General features: G+C 42.4%; 1 protein-coding gene across 1 annotated transcript in view; it reads right to left on the bottom strand.

Annotated features, from left to right (window-relative positions):
- Positions 1–11,393: 11,393 nt before the first annotated feature.
- The window catches only part of LOC132822842 (Na(+)/dicarboxylate cotransporter 3-like), a 50,907-nt gene continuing 42,728 nt past the window's right edge, over positions 11,394–19,572 (bottom strand). The window contains exons 12-13 of the mRNA XM_060836216.1: positions 19,217–19,354; positions 11,394–11,561 (exon numbers count right to left, since the gene is read on the bottom strand). Of these exons, the coding sequence (XP_060692199.1) occupies positions 11,394–11,561; positions 19,217–19,354 (306 nt within the window). The remainder of the gene's footprint in view (positions 11,562–19,216; positions 19,355–19,572) is intronic.

Here is a 19,572-nt window from a genome sequence, read left to right as displayed (position 1 = left end):
TGAACTTCCAGGTTCAACTTGCTTTTAATGACATGTGCAGAAAGAGTCATAAAGTCATAGAGATGTACAGCATGGAAACAGACCCTTTGGTCCAACCCGTCCATGCCAACCAGATATCCCAACCCAATCTAGTCCCACCTGCCAGCACCTGACCCATATCTCTCCAAGCCCTTCCTATTCATATACCATCCAAATGCCTTTTAAATGTTGCAATTGTACCAGCCTCCACCACTTCCTCTTACAGCTTATTCCATACACTATGTGTGAAAAAAAATTGCCCCTTAGGTCTCTTCATATCTTTCCCCTCTCACCCAAAATCTATGTCCTCTAGTTCTGGACTCCCCAACCCAAGGGAAAAGATTTTGTCTATTTGTCCTATCCATGCCCCTCATAACTTTGTAAACCTCTATATGGTCACCCCTCAGCCTCCAACGTTCCAGGGAAAACAGCCCTAGCCTGTTCAGTCTCTCACTATAGCTCAAATCCTCCAACCCTGGCAACATCCTTGTAAATCTTTTCTGAACCCTTTCAAGTTTCACAAAATCTTTCCGATAGGAAGAAGAGCAGAAATGTCTGGATGCTGGAAGCTGTTGTTTGATTTATTTGCTGCTAATTGCTGCTCTGTTTTATTCTTAATGCAAAATCTAAATGGTTGTTCTCAATTTAGGGGCATTGTCTCTTTAAATGAAAAATGCCACTTTCAGCAGAAATGAGATTTCAGGTCAAAATTCATCAGATGTATCAATTATTACTATAGTTCCAGGTTCAATTGAAAGACTTACACGGCCCCCAGGTTGAGATGAATCATTCATGAAAGATTTTCCCAACAGTTTTGTTGTGGGAGTCATGTTGAATAACTGCTCCACAGTCAAAGTGTGCTGTGTTCACAGGTAGGCTTTTAGCCTTGTGAGAACCAGGAACATTAAAATGTCATTAATGTTTGACTCTCTTCATTGTTACAGGAAATGATTGCAATAAATTGCTGGGTTTCTTAGAAGCTTCTCAAAGGAAACTTGGATAAATAGCTTGACCTCTGGTTATTTCTTGTTCCCAGGCAGAAGTTCAAAGTAATCACGCATTAAAATGCTGCAGAGTCAAGGTAATTGTATCTTTATTACAGGTAGGATTGCAAAAGGAGGTATGTCACTGTGACGTCAGATCATAATTCCAAGATTTGGAGATGCTGGTGTTGGACTGGGGTGTACAAAGTTAAAAATCACACAACACCAGGTTATAGTCCAACAGGTTTATTTGGAAGCACTAGCTTTTGGAACACAACCAGCTGATGAAGGAGCAGCGCTCTGAAAGCTAGTGCTTCCAAATAAACCTGTTGGACTATAACCTGGTGTTGTGTGGTTTTTAACATCATAACAACAGTCCCACGTGCTGATGAGCATAAAAACAGGAGGATTGAGTGATTGAATGTGAGGCTGTACAATGAGTGGATGGGGATGGGTGTCAGATTTCTGGGATATTGGAACCAGTTCTGGGGAAGGTACCTGTTGTAAAAGCCAGGTCATCTACAATGAAACTGGATTGGGGCGAATAAGCTAACAGGGAGGTTTCCTGGATTGACAGGGGATGGAAACCTTGTAAGGACAAAGACTCATGTAGGACAAAAGGACAAATTCAGAGCAGAGAATAGGAGATGGGAATTTAGTAAGCGATTTTGAAAGAGAATGGAAGCCACGGTTAAAATGTGTGCAGCACACAGTTCAGTGGTATAGATGGAAATGCAAGGAGTATAGCAAATAAAACTGATGATCTGAGGGAACAGACAGGCACTTGATAGCAGTATATCATTACTGTAACAGAAAGTTAGCTTAAAGAGGGGCGAAATGACAGCTCAGTGTTCTTGGATATCAAGTTTTCAGCAAGATTAGATTAGATCAGATTAGATTAGATTTCCTACAAAGTGGAAACAGGCTATTTGGCCCAACAAGTCCACACCGACCCTCTGAAGAGTAACCTACCCAGACTTATTGTAAAAAGTGAGGTCTGCAGATGCTGGAGATCACAGCTGAAAATGTGTTGCTGGTTAAAGCACAGCAGGTCAGGCAGCATCCAAGGAACAGGAAATTTGACGTTTCGGGCTGGAGCCCTTCATCAGGAATGAGGAGAGGGTGCCAGGCAGGCTAAGATAAAAGGTAGGGAGGAGGGACTTGGGGGAGGGGCGATGGAGATGTGATAGGTGGAAGGAGGTCAAGGTGAGGGTGATAGGCCGGAGTGGGGTGGGGGCGGAGAGGTCAGGAAGAGGATTGCAGGTTAGGAGGGCGGTGCTGAGTTCAAGGGAATCGACTGAGACAAGGTCGGCGGGAGGGGAAATGAGGAAACTGGAGAAATCTGAGTTCATCCCTTGTGGTTGGAGGGTTCCCAGGCGGAAGATGAGGCGCTCCTCCTCCAGCCGTCGTGTTGTTATGTTCTGGCGCTGGAGGAGTCCAAGGACCTGCACGTCTTCGGTGGAGTGGGAGGGAGAGTTAAAGTGTTGAGCCACGGGGTGGTGAATTTGTGGTGGATATGGAAGGATCCCTTGGGGCCTTGGAGAGAAGTAAGGGAGGAGGTGTGGGCACAAGTTTTGCATTTCCTGCCGTTGCAGGGGAAGGTGCCGGGAGTGGAGGTTGGGTTGGTGGGGGGTGTGGACCTGACGAGGGAGTCACGAAGGGAGTGGTCTTTGCGGAACGCTGATAGGGGAGGGGAGGGAAATATATCCCTGGTGGTGGGGTCCGTTTGGAGTTGGCGGAAATGACAGCGGATGATACGCTGTATACGGAGGTTGGTGGGGTGGTAGGTGAGAACCAGTGGGGTTCTGTCTTGGTGGCAGTTGGAGGGGCAGGGCTCAAGGGCGGAGGAGCGGGAAGTGGAACTGGGAAGTTTCTACCCAGACTTATTCCTCAACCCACTAGCCTACATTTACCCCTGACTAATGCACCTAACACTATGGTCAATTTAGTATGGCCAATTCACCATAGAGAGGGGTTTAAAAATGCAGGGGTTTAAAAATACAGGGGTGTAGCCCAGATTTAAAGTCCCATCTGCTTCTGAGGTGTTAAAATAAATAAATGGATTAAAAAAAAATTTCATCATCAAATGGACAAGAGGCTTTTGTGATGCAGTGTTCCCTAGCTCTGAGCCAGGAGACCTCTGTTCAAGTCCCACCTGAACCAGAGGTGTATGATAACATCTCTGAACAGGCTGGTTAGGTAATATCAAATTTGTTATATGGGGCCTTGTAGGTATGAGATTTGTCATCAAGATCCACCGAAATATAGTTCACTCAGGAAATGACCAGGGAAGCCATTTGGTTCAAGGGCAAATCATGAATGGGAAACAATTGCTAACCTTGCCAGTGACTTTCACATTCCCATTAAAGAATGAAAAAATATTCCATTATCCAAGCTTCTATTTCAGAGGAGAACTGAGGGAGTGCTGCACTGTCTGAGAAGCTGACTGAGCTATGAAACTAAGACTCCTCCAGCAATGGATAATTCCCTGCGATCTGATCAGGTGTATCCCAGAACTTTGTGGGAATCTAGGGAAATGATTGCTGGGCTCCTTGCTGAGATATTTATATTATTGGCAGCCATGCGTGAGGTGCCAGAAGCCTGGGAGGAGGCCAAAGTGGTGCCATTATTTAAGAAAGATGGCAATGAAAAGCCAGAGAACTATAGACTGGTGAGCCTGACGGTGGTAGACAGGTTATTGGAGGGGATTCTGAGGGACAGGATTTACATGTATTTGGAAAGACAAGAACTGATTAGGGATAGTAAACAAGACTTTGTGTGTGGGAAATCATGTCTCACAAACTTGATTGAGGTTTTTGAAGAAGTGACAAAGAAGATTGATGAAGACAGAATGGTGGATAAGGACTTCAGCAATGCCTTTGACAAGATTCCGCACAGTAGACTGATTAGCAAGGTTCCATCATATGGAATACAGGGAGAGCCATTTCAATACAAAATAGGCTTGAAAGTAGGAGAGAGAGTGTGATGGTGGAGCATTGTTTATCAGATTGAAGGCCTATGACCAGCAGTGTGCCACAAGGATCCGTGCTTTTCATCATCGATATAAATGGTTTGGATGTGAACATGGGAGGCATGGTTAGTAAGTTTGCAGATGATACCAAAATTGGTGGTGTAGTGGACTGCAAAGAAGATTATCTCAAAATACAATGGGACCTTGATCAGATGGGCCAATGGATCAAGGAGTGACAGATGGAGTTTAATTTAGATAAATGTGAGGTGCTGCATTTTGGTAAGGCAAGCCAGAGCAGGACTTATACAGTTAATGATAGAATCCTGGGGAGTGTTGCCAAACAAAGCGATCTTGGGCTGCAGGTTCATAGTCCCTTGGAGTTGGAGTTGCAAATAGACAGGATAGTGAAGAAAGCATTTGGTGCACTTGCCTTTATTGGTCAGTGCATTGAGTACAGGAATAAAAAACAGAAATGGCTGGAAAAGCTCAGCAGGTCTGGCAGCAACTGTGGAGAGAAATCATAGTTAACATTTCGGGTTGAGTGACCCTGACTCAGAAGGACCCTATCCTAGTTCTGAGGGAGTGTCACTGAACCTGAAACATCAACTCTGATTTCTCTCTACAGATGCTACGAGACCTGTTAAGATTTTCCATTAATTTCTGTTATTGTTTCTGATTTACAGCATCTGCAATTTTTTTCAGTTTTCATTGTGTCTGGGAGTTGGGAGGTCATGTTGCGGCTGTACAGGGTATTGGTGCAGCCAAATTTGAAATACTGTATTCAATCTGGTCTCCCTCCTATAGGAAAGGTGTTGTGAAAATTGAAAGGGTTCAAAAAAGATTTACAAGGATGTTGTCAGGGTTGGAGGGTTTGAGCTATAGCGAGAAGCTAAATATGCTGGGGCAATTTTCCCTGGAACGTCAGAGGCTGAGGGGTGTATATTATAGAGGTTTATAAAATCATGAGGGGCATGGATAGTGTGAATAGCCAAGGCTTTTTTTCCTGTGGTGTGGGAGTCCAAAACTAAAGGGCACTAAATGAGAGGTGAAAGATTTAAAAAGGACCTAAGGGACATTTTTTTCACACAGAGGGTGGCGTGTGTGTGGAATGAACTATCAGAGGAAGTGGTGGAGGCTGTACCAATTACAACATCTAAAAGGCATCTAGATGTGTACATGAATGGTAAGGGTTTAGAGGGATATGGGCCAAATGCTGGTAAATGGCTCTCGATTAATTTAGGATATTTTGTCAGTGTGGGCAAGTTAGACTGAAGTGGAGTCAATAAGTGTGACGCTGGGAAAGCACAACAGATCAGTCAGCATCCGAGGAGCAGGACGGTCGATGTTTCGGGTACAAGCCCTTCATCAGGAATGCCAGGTTTTACTGAAGAGTTTGTTTCCATGCTGTACCAATCTAATACTCTCTGACTGTCTAAAATAATTCCAAGAAATCTGTGGCATTTCATGGATGACCTTTTGCATCCTGGCAAGTATTTACTCCTCAACTAGCAATATTGGGACAGATTAGCTACCCGGTCATTTGTCTCTCTGTTGATTGTGGGAACGAATCGGCAGTTATATTTCCAACATTTCAACTAAACTTCAAACAAAAATTATGTGAAGCGTTTTGAGGTCATGGAAGCTAAAAGCTATTTACTTCTTTGCTCTGAATATCATATGTGACTTGAATTTACTTTATGGGACAATGTGGAGAGTGCAATATCATGCTCCAACATTTCTGCACTTTTGCTGACCTTACCCACTTGTTGGAATCAATAACTAGGATTGTTGCTCTGTAACTACAGTAAGAAAGGAGTTTAAAAAGTCTCATTTGTGCCTATACCAGTGTTACATTAACTTTTCACAGCTAAAACAGGAACTTTTCCATGATTACAAGAGCAGTACGTAATGGTTCCACAATGCCACACATCTCAATAACACTGGGTACTACACAAAGCAGCTTTAATCTCGTTTATGAGTACAGAGCTGCAATAATAGCTGAGGGCAGGGAGTTCAATGCCCAACAATTGCAAGATGTGACAGTTTTATTCAGCGCTCAAATATCTCCATGTAGATTAGATACTGCTGCCAAAGGTCAGTGGTCACAAATCTAAGGGAATTCTTCTACCCCACAAGAGCACACTGCAGGAAATTATGAAAGAAAGAGATAGATTTAAAAAAGCAGTGGCCTCTTATTAAACTAATTTAAATCTTATGACTGTCTTGTTATGAATCCAATGGATGGAACTACTGGACAAGTCAGATCTTAGAATGAAACTTGGCTTAATAGATCTTTTTGTTTAATTAGTTAATGTGGTGGTCAGTCACTAAACCATACTTACAGAGGATGTAGATTTTCTCTAACAATAGTGTGGAAATTTGTTACACAAAAATGAAAACAGTAAAAAAAGGTATCTACTTACAGAAGACAGTTCAGAAAAATCTTAAAATTCACAGCGAAAGAAAGCATTCACCTTATTTCCATTACTTTACTGAAATTCAAGCGCAGAATAATTTCTCTCTTCATGAAATCTTTAAGCTCCACTTTACTGATTGGCCACAGTTTTCGTCCTGAGAACTGTGGGAGCTTCTCACATCAATAGCCACAAAATGGATAGCTTAGACTTTCTCAGCTTCTAAAAGCCTGCAGATATCTAACCAAAACGTTCTGGTCTGAATGCTTTATTTTATTCACTTGTGGGATGTGGTGTTGTTGGCTGTGCTAGCATTATCACACATCCCTAGTTGCCCTTGGGAAGGAGGTGGTGAGCTGCCTTCTTGAACCACTGCAGCCCACCTGCTGTAGGTTGACCCATAACACCCTTGGGGAGGGAATTCCAGGATTTTAACCCAGCAACAGTGAAGCAATGGTGATATATTTCAAAGTCAGGATAACGTGTGGCTTGGAGGGAAACTTGAGGGTGATGGTGTTTCCATGCATCTGTCACCCTGATCCTTCTAGATGGAAGTGGTCGTGGGTTTTGGATGGTGTTCTCTTAGGATCTTTGGTGAATTTTTGTAGTGCATCCTGTAGATACTACACACTGGTGCTACTGAGTGTCAGTAGTAGAGGGAGTGGATGGTTGTGGATGTGGTGACAAACAAATGGCCTCTGGGGAGTCAGGAGCTGGGTTACTCACCATCATATTCCTAACCTCTGACCTGTTCTTGCAGCCACCGTTTTTATGTGGTGAGTCCAATTGAGTTTCTGGTCAATGGTAACCCCCAGGATGTTGACAGTAGGGGATTTATTGATGGTAATATCATTGAATGTGAAGGAATGGTGATTAGATTGTCTCTTATTGGAGATGGCCATTGCCTGCCCTTGTGTGATGTGAGCGTTACTTGCCACTTGTCACCGTACACCTGGATATTGTCTAGAACATGCTGCATTTGAACATGGACTGTTCAGTGTCAGATGAATCGTGAATGGTGCTAAACATTGTGCAATCATCAGTGAACATCCCCACTTCTAACTTTATGATGGAGGAAAGATCGTTGATCAAGCAGCTGAAGATAATTGGGCCTAGAACACTACCCTGAGGAACTCCTGCAGAGATGTCCTGGAGCTGAGATGACTGACCTCCAACAGCCACAACTATCTTCCTCTGTGTCAGGTTTGACTCCAACCAGCTCACAATATTTCAAATGTGGGCTGACCAGAGCCTTATATAGCCTCAGCAGTATATCTCTTGTTAGCTCATGGTTGGCCACTATTAGTCTCCATTAACAGTCACTATTCATCCTCCCAGCTAGATCATTAGCCACTCCTTTATCTGTCCAACTGTTCTTCTCTCTCTTTGGGCTATTTCCCTACCTATCATTTATTCATTATCCACTCCCCCCACCCTGTCTTCTACGTAAAAACTAACACATTCCTAGCTACCATCAGTTCTGAGGAAGGGTGTGTGTGTGTGTGTGTGTGTGTGTGGTGCATTCTAGCCCTCTTGAAATGAATGCTAATATTACATTTCCCTTCCTAACTGCCAACAACAGTAGCACTCCTCATGCTCAACCTCTCTGTTTTCTGAGTCTGGCTTCTTCTGAATTCACCCTTTCGCATTCCCCTACCATTGGAGACTGTGCCTTCAGATCCTTGGACCGTACCCTCCCTGGTTTTTCCATGCATCTGTCACCCTTATCCTTCTAGATGGAAGTGGTCGTGGGTTTTGGATGGTGTTCTCTTAGGATCTTTGGTGAATTTCTGTAGTGCATCCTGTAGATACTACACACTGGTGCTACTGAGTGTCAGTGGTGGAGGGAGTGGATGGTTGTGGATGTGGTACAAACAAATGGGCTCTGGGGAGTCAGGAGCTGGGTTACTCACCACCATATTCCTAACCTCTGAAATCCATCTCTTTGCATAATCCTTCCTAATGTCTCCTTTCATATGCCATTAAATGATACCTTTGTGAAATCAATTGGGATATCTTTCTCTGTTAACAATGCTATGTAAATCCAGGTTGTTGTAGTAGCTTACTCTTTTCATTGTTGTTGTATATCTCCACCCATGACTGATCTTTATTGCAAAGTATATTTATACTCTTATCAATGTGATGCCACTAAACTCCTTGACTGGTGCTAGTTGTACTGGATCTTCATTAGAATTCTAGTCACTCTAGAATTTTCAAAGATCTCAAAACAAGAATTTAATCATTTTGCAGAGAAGGGTAAGCCGCAAGGTATAACAAACCTATTCCTTTTTCAAAGATGAACCTCATGTAAGTACATCCTGACCACCAATAATCCCTCAACCCACTGTTTGAAAATATGATTAATTGCATCTTGAACTTGTTTATACTGTTCTCTTCAAAGTCCACTGCTGGTTAATTTGCTCTCTAGTTTTCATGAATGCATTGTAAAATTTCATTTGCATAGTAAGGACGTGACTTTTGTATCACTGCAAAGGAGGAGACCCTAGTAATAAAATTTGAAAGAAAACCTGATTAAACTAGAAGCTTTGTTCCCACTCTAATTGCTTTGCAGATGATTCACATACCTATGCAAATTGACTAAAAGAGCCCGATTCATTTACCATTCAATTGAAAGTGACATGTGACATACTTGTGCCATGGACATAGACATTTCTAAATGTCCCCAATTTTGATGGAGCAGGGAGGGCTTTGCCAGGCAATGTAAATGACCAGATGTTGCAAACCATGAAGGAGCCATGGACCCTGGAGGTGGGAGCTTCTAAAGATCAGGTATTGCATACTTCACATCTCATAATGAAATGCTGAAGCGTAAGTTATATCTGGTTTTGCTGCAATGATTGGCCAGAGTATTTTGCTTTGAAATATTAAATGACCATTAAATCATTTAATTGTCAGTATGTCATGTTTGAAAACTAGCAAGCTGTCAAAAAGAGGGTAGCGTGTTGAAATTGGGAATGTCTTCCCATGCATTAGAATACATTAACTACTGGGTAAAGTACTATGCTGCATTGTAAACTGATGAAAAAAAGATTTGATTGTATTAAATTATTCTATTGCTTTAAATTTGTGCTTGAAGTTCAGCTAAACCATCTTTTTATTCAATCATGGTACTTTATCAATTCTGGCCAGTCTTTAATGCCCATCCACAGATGGTGGTGAACTACCTTCACACGCTATAATTAAACCCATTTTCGGGGTGTGGGGGGGTGGTTTGTGGAGGGTTGGGGGGGAGGAGGAGGGGATGAAGGATGGTGGGGAGGGGGGCAGTGAGGAGGAGGGGAGGGGGCAGGGAGGGGTGGGGAGGGGCAGTAAGGGGGAGGGGGTGAAGGGGGTGGGGAGGGGCAGTGAGGGTGTGAAGAGGGATGGGGAGGGGGGTCAATGGAGGAGGGGTGGAGAGGGTGAGGAGGGGCAGTGAGGAGGTGGAGGGGGAGGGGATGAGAAGGGGGCAGTGAGGGGGGAGGGGAAAAAAGATAAAAAGGAAAAAAGAAAAAACTATTTTAAAACTTCAATAATCCTTCTGGTTGTGTTCAAAATCTCTAAGTGATTCTATTTGGCAGACATGGTTTATACATTGTTCAATGGAAAATCAAAATGAACACCTGACTGCCTTCCAACTCACTAATGGGCTCTTGTGTGCAGAGTTTGTTGACATAATTGTCAAGGAAAAGCTGAGTCCACTTTGGTAGTTTTATGAGCTTTTACAGCAGATAATGGTCTTTTGAGTAGTTTTCCACTAAGGCTTTTGCATTTTGAAAGCTGTGATCTTTTCAAAGACTTTCAAATGTTATTGGAGAGTTTGTGAGTTTCGTTTATCATGGATACTTGATGAGTGAGTCGGGTGTATATAGGGGGTAGGTTGAAAGGATCAGAGATTATGGGTTAATCAGGGGCTAAGGGAATGAAATGGAATGATGGATGAGGGGTGTGAGTAGGGCAATGGGATTGTGAGGGCGACATGGGAAAAACAAGAGTGAACATGGGAGATGAAGGGAGAAGTGGCTGGTGATGGGTTGAGGAAGGAGGAGTTGAAGACTATAGGGAGCTTATGCTCATCTTCAGAACTGAGCTGACATACCAGCAAACAGAAAGACAGGTCTTTTAAACTAGTCACCCCCTCTCATGAACTGAAAATGTGTTGCTGGAAAAGCGCAGCAGGTCAGGCAGCATCCAAGGAACAGGAGATTCGATGTTTTGGGCATAAGCCTTTCTTCAGATGATCTCCAGCATCTGCAGACCTCACTTTCTCCTCGAAGATTTTTACCCCCTCTCATGAGCCTGTTATAGGATGAAGATGGCATTGGCGGACACTGCCAGACAGGAGACAGGATGGCAATGTTAAGGAAGCTCCTGACTCTTAATTTTCACTTCAAAGCTGAAAATCTGTCCCTTTCTGTGGCATTGCATTTCATTACTGTTCCTTTGTTACTTTGCTAAAAGCGGAGACTTAATTTAGTGACACTTAGACCATAAGCTGTCAGAGCAGATTAGGCCATGTGTTTGCTCCATCAATCAATAATGGCTGACATATTTCTCAACCCCACTCTCCAGCCTTCTCCCCATAAGCCTTGATCTACTCGCTGACGCATTACAATATTGAGAACTAAGAAAGAAGCAAATTAACTCATTGCTTTGCACAGTATTGATGTGAAACTGGCCATTCAGTGACTGAATATATGAAGATGCCTCTTTCCTCATGAATGTTTTAACTTTGATTCACCCAGTAAAGTACAATTAGAGGCAAAAGAAAACAATTGTCAAAGATTTCTTTAAAAGAAAACTATTATGGCTTTATATCCAACATAGAAGTTAATGTTTAATTTAGCATACAGCAATTTAAAAAAAAAATCATGTGTGAATTGTTCAGGTCTTTTTCACATCCTCACAGTTGGACCCAATCTAATTTCTCGACAGTTGGTTTGCTTTAGCAACATTATAGCGTTGACCTTGGAAAGTTTGTGACTCTATGTTTCATAGCGTTGTCGTGTATTACATGGTTCCATTCAGAGAGATCATGGTGGCATTCTGGGTGCTGTGTGTGTGGATTCTGGCCCAGTCAGGATAAGTGGACAGTTCGAACACATACAGACCCCAGGTATTTATGGCCAGCAACAGCAGAAAGATCCCCAAAAAATTCATGATGATCCCAGACTTCACCTGCATAGACAAATCCAATAAATTAATAGAAGACTAAGGAGAAACGAGACAAACATAGAAACTTGAAGCAAGAGTAGGTCATTCGGCCCTTTGAGCCTGCTCTGACATTCAATAGGATCATAACTGCTTCTCTACCTCAATGCTTTCTCCCATTATTCTTTGGTAACCTTAAAATCTGAAAATAAAATGTTTCTTCCTTGAAAACACTCAGTGACTTGTACTCTGTACCCTTCTGTGGTAGTGAATTCCACAGGTTCACTATTCTTTGGGTGAAGAAAATTTGTTTCGTCTCAATCCTAAATAGTCTACCCTGTATCCTGAAACTGTGACCCCTGATTCTAGGGGAACCCAGCCTGAGAAAACTTGCTCCCCATATCCAGGCTATATCACCCTGTTAGAATTGTATGTTAGATCTCCTCTGGCTATCAATGGTTATCAGAATTTATTGCCCATCACCAACTACGCAGAGGGCAGCTAAGAGTCAACCACATTGCTGTAGGTCTAGGGTCACATGTAGTCAAGACCAGGTAAGGTCAGCAGTTTCCTTCCCTAAAGGACACTAGTGAACCAATTGGGGGTTTTCCGAACAATAGTTTTGTGGTCATCATTAGACTCTGGATTCCAGATTTTTATTGAATTCAAATTCTACCATCTGCCTTGGCAGGATTCAAACGTAGGTCCCAGATATTACTTGGGTCTTTGGATTAATAGTATAACAATAATACCAGTATGCCATCGCTTCTCCCAGTATAGAGGAACCCACATTTGAAAAGCATTTGTGTACTCTTTAACACCCTAGATAACATTTTGGTTATGTATCTCCTTGGTCTTGGTGGGGCCCTATCATTTGCAAACAAGCTGCTATCCTTCATACATTATAACACCAGTTACACTTCAAAAACAAGCACTGGTTGTAAAACACTTTGAAACAACCTGTCATTATGAAAATTCACTTTATAAACGAATTCTTTCTATCTAAAACAATACACCGGCATTTTATTAGTTTTGTTGCAAAGGCTGAATTTGGTTCTACGTTGAGTTTGCTCTCATTGCTTGGATCGCTCACTTATCTTTCGCCCTTTCAAATTTAACATAATTCATTAAATGTGCAGTTGGTTGATCAAGGTACATTTGGCTCAACAACTTTCCATCTAATTTCAGTCAAGGGAAACAACATTGCTATCTTCTACCAGTAGCAATGGGATAGCAGACTCAGTTTTGGGTATAAACGGAGAAGATTTTTACATGTATACAAAATTCTGATTGATCTGTGTTTGACAACTAAATGGGACAGTTCATATCGAGACAGTGAGTCATCTGTATTCTCATTTGCATATCACATTTTTAAAAAGTTGTTATCCAAAGCTGCAAATTTTGGCTAAACATTCTGACAGATTTTCAACCCAGGAACTGATCTCACCCACTGAAAACTGAATTAGAACTAAAAACACTCTTGTTTGCCAAAAATTGCTCAACCACAACCTGGACATTAAATCACATGTTTTTTAGTGTTCTGCGTGCATCATGTCACACTTTTAAAGGTCATTCACAGTCTCGTGAACACAAGTCTGTTAATTGTTCATCTGCCTAGTAAACTTTAGTCAGTGTTGACACCAGCCACTGAGATGGCCAAACACATTGATAACAGGATAATTTGGGACCAAGATAACAGTTTGTCAAGCTTTTTTAAACTGCAGTATCTCCAACAAATTACTTGTATCTGACATACCGAAAATATTTCATCCACACTGTAATTGTGGAGTCCATTGTATTCACTGTTACCATCGAGTCACTGCAACATCATTATGTAACTGTATCATATTTAAATGTAGTTAAACATCCCAAGACACCTCACAAGAATGTTATCAAATTAAATTTGATATGGTCATTGGTACTATAATTTTTCTGTCCATAAACCACGTTAACTATTAATGTATTTGGGACCAGTATTCTTTATCACTTCCTCCATTGTGTTGTATGGCATTACCACTGTGCTAAATGGGTCAAATTTCAATCAGATCGAACAACTCAAAACTGGGCACCATCGGTAGCAGCAGAATTGTATTCCAACACAATCTGTAACCTTATGGTCCAACTTATTCCTCAGTCTACCATTCCAGCATGTTGGTTCATGCAGGAAGGCATGTCAGTAACATGAGGAAAGAGTTTTAAACTGTCAACAAAGCATTAAACTGTCAGCCAATTGAGAGCCAAGAAATCTTGGAAATCATTGAAATTCAGATGAAGGTGGAATCTCTAGCGTAAGGCTGCATAGGCTTGGAAGCCTCTAAATGGAGGAAAAATTAGTGGATGTCATTGTAATAAACACTATGTGCCAATTATTAAATTTGAAATTGAGCTCAAAGATGCTTAAAAAAAGGTAGCTGCTTGGTTAAAAGTTTTCAGCTTTGTGTGTATGTGATGTAAATACATTCGCTAGTACCTTACTGGTTTGCAGAGGTATGTAGTGTTTTTTTTTGCGTGCAGAAGAGTCGGTAATTTTGAAAATAACTATTGTTGCCAAAATATATCTGTTGTCTTGTCCTAATATAAATGCTGTGGTATCTCAGAAATTAGTATTTTCTTTGGTAATTATTTAAGATATTGATAAATTCTTCTATTTCTGCTTTAAATCAGTCCAAATACCAATTAGTAAATACAAATACAGAAGACATTGCTAGTACACAGCTATATCACTTAATAAATGCATTGGTAACAATTGGAAAGGAGTCTCTGAAAACCAAAAAGTAGTCACAAAGTAAAAATGTAGCCCTGAAGAAAATCTTAAGATGGCAGCTCAAGAAAACAATAATTTCTGGCACAAAGCCTCAGAAATATAGAGTAGGATTTTGTTCAGCGATCGAGGATGCATCTGCTATAGAAGTGAGGAACTAATGTTAAAGGGAAATGAAAAGGAATTTAACATTGTTGAAATCAAAGCCTTAAAAAAGGTATTACAATAAGGAATTTCCCAGTTAAAACAAAGACAGGGATTGAGATCATTATCAATCCTCCCAACCTTCAATTTCTCTCCAATGAATTGACTATGTTGATAACATGACTTGAAGGTTCCGCTGTTGGTCTGGGTTAGATGAAGTTAAAAATCACACAACACCAGGTTATAATCCAGCAGGTGTCAACTGGGACCTTGGATTGATAGACTCTAACACACACACACACACACACACACACACACACACACACACACACACACACACACACAATCCCGCAGACCCTCTATCATACATAAGGTCTCGCACATATGCACACATATACACCACCTGCACTCACACCCACACACGTATCCTCTCTCAGTCACATATCCCACCACACTAAAACACACACATAACCAAGCTTATAAACATATACACACATACTCTATCACATGCACTCACACTCACATGCATACATTCACACACACAGTCACTCTGTTGCTCCAACACGCCAATGATATAAATTTATGGGGTGAATTTGTTTTTGCAGAATTACATTTTAATTTGCTCAAAAACTGCATGAATCCATGTAAAACTCTGTAAAACTATTCAGAGGGCTTGTCAGTCTGACTCAACATTGGGACATAGACAGAATTTGCACCTATTCTAAGAAAGTCAGTCTAATTGTTTAAAAGACTTACTTCAGGCGGTGGGGCCTCTATTTGCCGAGAGGTGCGAGGGAGGAGCATGGAATTCTGGGAAGTTTCTAAGTGGGTGAGTCAGCTATTATGAGGGGGCATAGCTTTAAATTAAGGGGTGGTAGGTAAAGGACAGATGTTAGGGGTAGATTCTTTACTCAGCAAGTTGTGAGTTCATGGAATGCCCTGCCAGTAGCAGTGGTGGACTCTCCCTCTTTATGGGCATTTAAACGGGCATTAGATAGGCATATGGACGATAGTGGGCTAGTGTAGGTTAGGTGGGCTTGGATCGGCGCAACATCGAGGGCCAAAGGGCCTGTACTGCACTGTATTTTTCTATGTTCTATGTTCTATGCTCTAAACCCGAGACCCTATATCATAGGACCTCCCTCCTGCCACCTTCTCTAACCTTACTAAGAGTCTGTAAACTAGGTAAGTTTTCAGGTTTCTATTTTTTTTCTTCTTTTCCTTTGTTTAGTTCTGTGTGGGCTTTCAGAGTAGCAGGATATGGATGTTAGGGCAGTTGCATGTTCCTCCTGCAGAATGTAGCAGGTAAGAGACACTACACATGTCTCTGTTGACTACATCTACGGGAAGTGCACCCAACTCCAGCTCCTTGCAAACCGAGTTAGGGAACTGGAGCTGGAGCTGGATGAACTACGAATCATTTGGGAGGCTGAGGGGGAAATTGAGAGGATGTACAGGGAGGTGGTCACTCCCCAGACACAGGATAAGGACAGCTGGGTTACTGTCGGGGGTGGGGGGGAAGGGAACCGACAGTCAGAGCAGGGATCCCTGTGGCCGTTCCCCTCAGCAATAAGTATACTGTTTTGGATACTGCTGATGGAGACAGCCTACCAGGGGAAAGCCATTGTTGTTAGGTCTCTTGCACCGAGCCTGGCACTGTGGTTCAGAAGGGAAGGAGGGGGGGGGAATAGAAAAGCACTAGTGGGAGGGGACTCAATAGTTAGACGGATTGACAGGAGGTTTTGTGGTCAGGAACGGGATTCCCGGAAGGTTGTTGCCTCCCTGGTGCCAGGGCCCGGGATGTCGCCGGTGGGTTTGCAAGATTCTGAAGGGGGAGGGGGAGCAGCCAGAAATCATGGTACATATTGGCACCAATGATATAGCCAGGAAAGGGATTGAGGATCTGAAAAGTGACCACAGAGTGTTAGGTTGAAGAGCAGGACGAGTAGAGTAGTGATCTCCGGTTTGCTACCATTGCCACAAGATAGTGAGATGAGGAACAGTCAGCAAATGCAGCTTAACACGAGGCTGCGAGGCTGGTGCAGGAGGGAGAGCTTCAGATACCTAGACCATTGGAATACCTTCTGGAGAAGGTGGGACCTGTACATGAAGGATGGGTTGCACCTGAACTGGAGGGGTACAAATGTCCTGGGTGGGAGATTTGCTCATACAATTCGGGAGGATTTAAACTAGTTTGGCAGGGGGGTGGGAATCAGAGCCACATGTCTGAAAGGGGGTCAGTTGCAGACAGGACAGTGACAGGATATATTGAATCTATCAGGAAGGTTTCTCACACGATGAAACATTGGGATCGGTTAAAGTGTGTCTGCTTTAATGCAAGGAGTGTCCGGAATGACGAACTTAGAACATGGATCACTACTTGGGGCTACAATGTTGTGGCCAGAACGGAGATGTGGGTTTCACAGAGGTGGGAATGGTTGCTTGATGTTTCAGGGTTTAGAACATTTAAAAAAGGACAGGGAGGGTGAAAAAAGAGGAGGGGGTGTAGCATTGTTAATCAGAGAGTGCATCACAGCTACACAAACAAAGGTTGTTGAGGGAAGGTTTGTCTACTGAGTAAGTATGGGTGGAAGTTAGGAACATCAAGGGAACAGCCACAGTATTGGGGGTTTTCTACAGACCACCTAATAGCAGTAGAGAGATTGAAGATATCATAGGCAGGCGGATTCTGGAAAAATGCAAAAGTAGCAGGGTTGTTGTTATGGGTGATTTCAACTTTCCCAATATCAACTGGAACCCCCTAAGTGCAGATGGTTTGGATGAAGCCATTTTTGTCAGGTGTGTTCAGGAGGGTTTCCTTACTCAGTATGTAGACAGACCAACGAGGGGAGAGGCCATTTTGGATTTGGTGTTTGGCAATGAGCCAGGACAGGTGTCAGATCTCGCGGTGGGAGAGCACTTTTGGAGATGACACAAAGGTTGGAGATGCCGTCGATAGTACAGAGGGCTACTGCAGGCTGCAGCGCGACATGGACAGGATGCAGAGCTGGGCTGAGAAATGGCAGATGGGGTTCAACCTGGATAAATGCATTTTGGAAGGTCAAACTTGAATGCTGAATATAGAATTAAAGACAGGATTCTTGGCAGTGTGGAGGAACAGAGGGATCTGGGTGTGCAAGTACAAAGATCCCTCAAAGTTGCCACCCAAGTGGATAGAGTTGTTAAGAAAGCATATGGTGTTTTGGCTTTCATTAACAAGGAATCGAGTTTAAGAGCCGCGAGGTTTTGCTACAGCTCTACAAGTCCCTGGTGAGACCACACTTGGAATATTGTGTCCAGTTCTGGTTGCCCTACTATAGGAAAGATATAGAGGCATTGGAGAGGGTGCAAAGAAGGTTTACCAAGATGCTGCCTGGACTGGAGGGCTTATTGTATGAAGAAAGGTCGAAAAAGCTCGGACTTTTCTCTCTGGAGAGAAGGAGGAAGAGAGGAGACCTGATCGAGGTGTACAAAATAATGAGAGGAATAGATAGAGTCAATAGGCAGAGACTTTTCCCCAGGGCAGGATTGACTGGTACAAGAAGTCATAGTTTGAAGATATTAGGAGGAAGGTATAAAGGAGACGTCAGAGGTAGGTTCTTTACGCAGAGAGTTGTGAATGTATGGAATGCGTTGCCAGCTGTGATGGTGGAAGCAGAGACACTGGGGACATTAAAGTGACTGCTGGACATGCACATGGATAGCAGTGAGTTGAGGGGTGTGTAGGTTAAGTGACTATATTTTATATTAGGATTAAATCTCGGCACAACATTGTGAGCCTGTGCAGTACTTTTCTATGTTCTATGTTCTATCTATGTTCTATTGTTTAAAAAAACTAAGCTATCTTGAGAATGCAATTGAAAAGAAGTTCTGGGATTTACATATCAAAGAACAGAAACCAGCAAATCCTATTCTAAAAGATGAAAGATTTAATCTAAAATTGTTTAGTGTATCACATCACCATGACATGGACTCCTTTGGCCAGAAATTCTGTGATCATGATCTTATTCTCCACCACCTGATGAAGGAGCAGCACTCTGAAAACTAGTGCTTCCAAATAAAGCTGTTGGACTATAACCTGGTGTTTGATTTTTAACTTCATGTTGATAACAAATATACATTTATTTCCAGGGTGATACAGACCCAAATATTCCAGCTGATTTACACCAATTCTGTCACATCTTCTACCTCCCCTCCACCACTCCCCAATGTAAGTAGAACTCACTTTTGCAAGGAACATAAGAAAAAAAATTGAACCCTACTCACATTCGCCCTGGCGTGGGCCAATCTGGCACTTTAATATATACACAGGTCTACCTTGTACATATTCAAGATAGATGGGGGTGACCTCCATTTAAATGAAAGTCATTCTTTCATGAACCAACATTAACCTTCATGCTGATAGGTCACAACAAGGATCTGTAGGAAAGGAGAAAGTGAGAACTGCAGATGCTGGAGATCAGAATCAAGAGTGTGGTGCTGGAAAAGCGCAGCAGGTTAGGCAGCATCTGAGGAGCAGGAGAATCGATGTTTCAGGCATTCTTGATGAAGGGCTTCTGCTCAAAACATTAATTCTCCTGCTCCTCCAATGCTGCCTGACCTGCTGTGCTTTTCCAGCTCCACACTCACTCACGACTCATTGTAGGAAAGGGCAAAGTTAAAAAATTCTCTATCATCTCAACAATAGTTACTCAATGGCAAATCACTGATTTCAATTTATGCATTGAAATTCAAAGCTAGGTATTTCAAACTGCTTCAACTGATGAATTATACGTACCATATCAATAACCTTTAGGTTGCCCGTAGCAAAAGCAATTGAGTTTGGAGGTGTTGATATTGGAAGCATGAAAGCATAGGAACCTGCAACAGTTGCAGGGACCATCAGATAGAGGGGATTCACCCTCATGTGCAAAGCCTGTAATAAATGATAAATAAATGGGATGAGATTCTGTCCTTGCAATTGGATATCAATCCTATTGGCAACAGAAAGAAATAGAGTCATAGTCATGGAGTCATACAACAGACCCTTCGGTCCAACCAATCCATGCCAAACATAATCCCAAACTAAATCAGTCCCACTTGTCTTTTACTGGTCCATATCCCTCCAAACCTTTCCTATTCATGTACTTATCT

This window comes from Hemiscyllium ocellatum, chromosome 15 (assembly GCF_020745735.1).
Source record: "Hemiscyllium ocellatum isolate sHemOce1 chromosome 15, sHemOce1.pat.X.cur, whole genome shotgun sequence".
Classification (NCBI taxonomy): Eukaryota; Metazoa; Chordata; class Chondrichthyes; order Orectolobiformes; family Hemiscylliidae; genus Hemiscyllium; species Hemiscyllium ocellatum.
The sequence above is the reverse complement of the archived record's forward strand: the minus strand, read 5'-3'. Positions and strand labels throughout refer to the sequence as shown.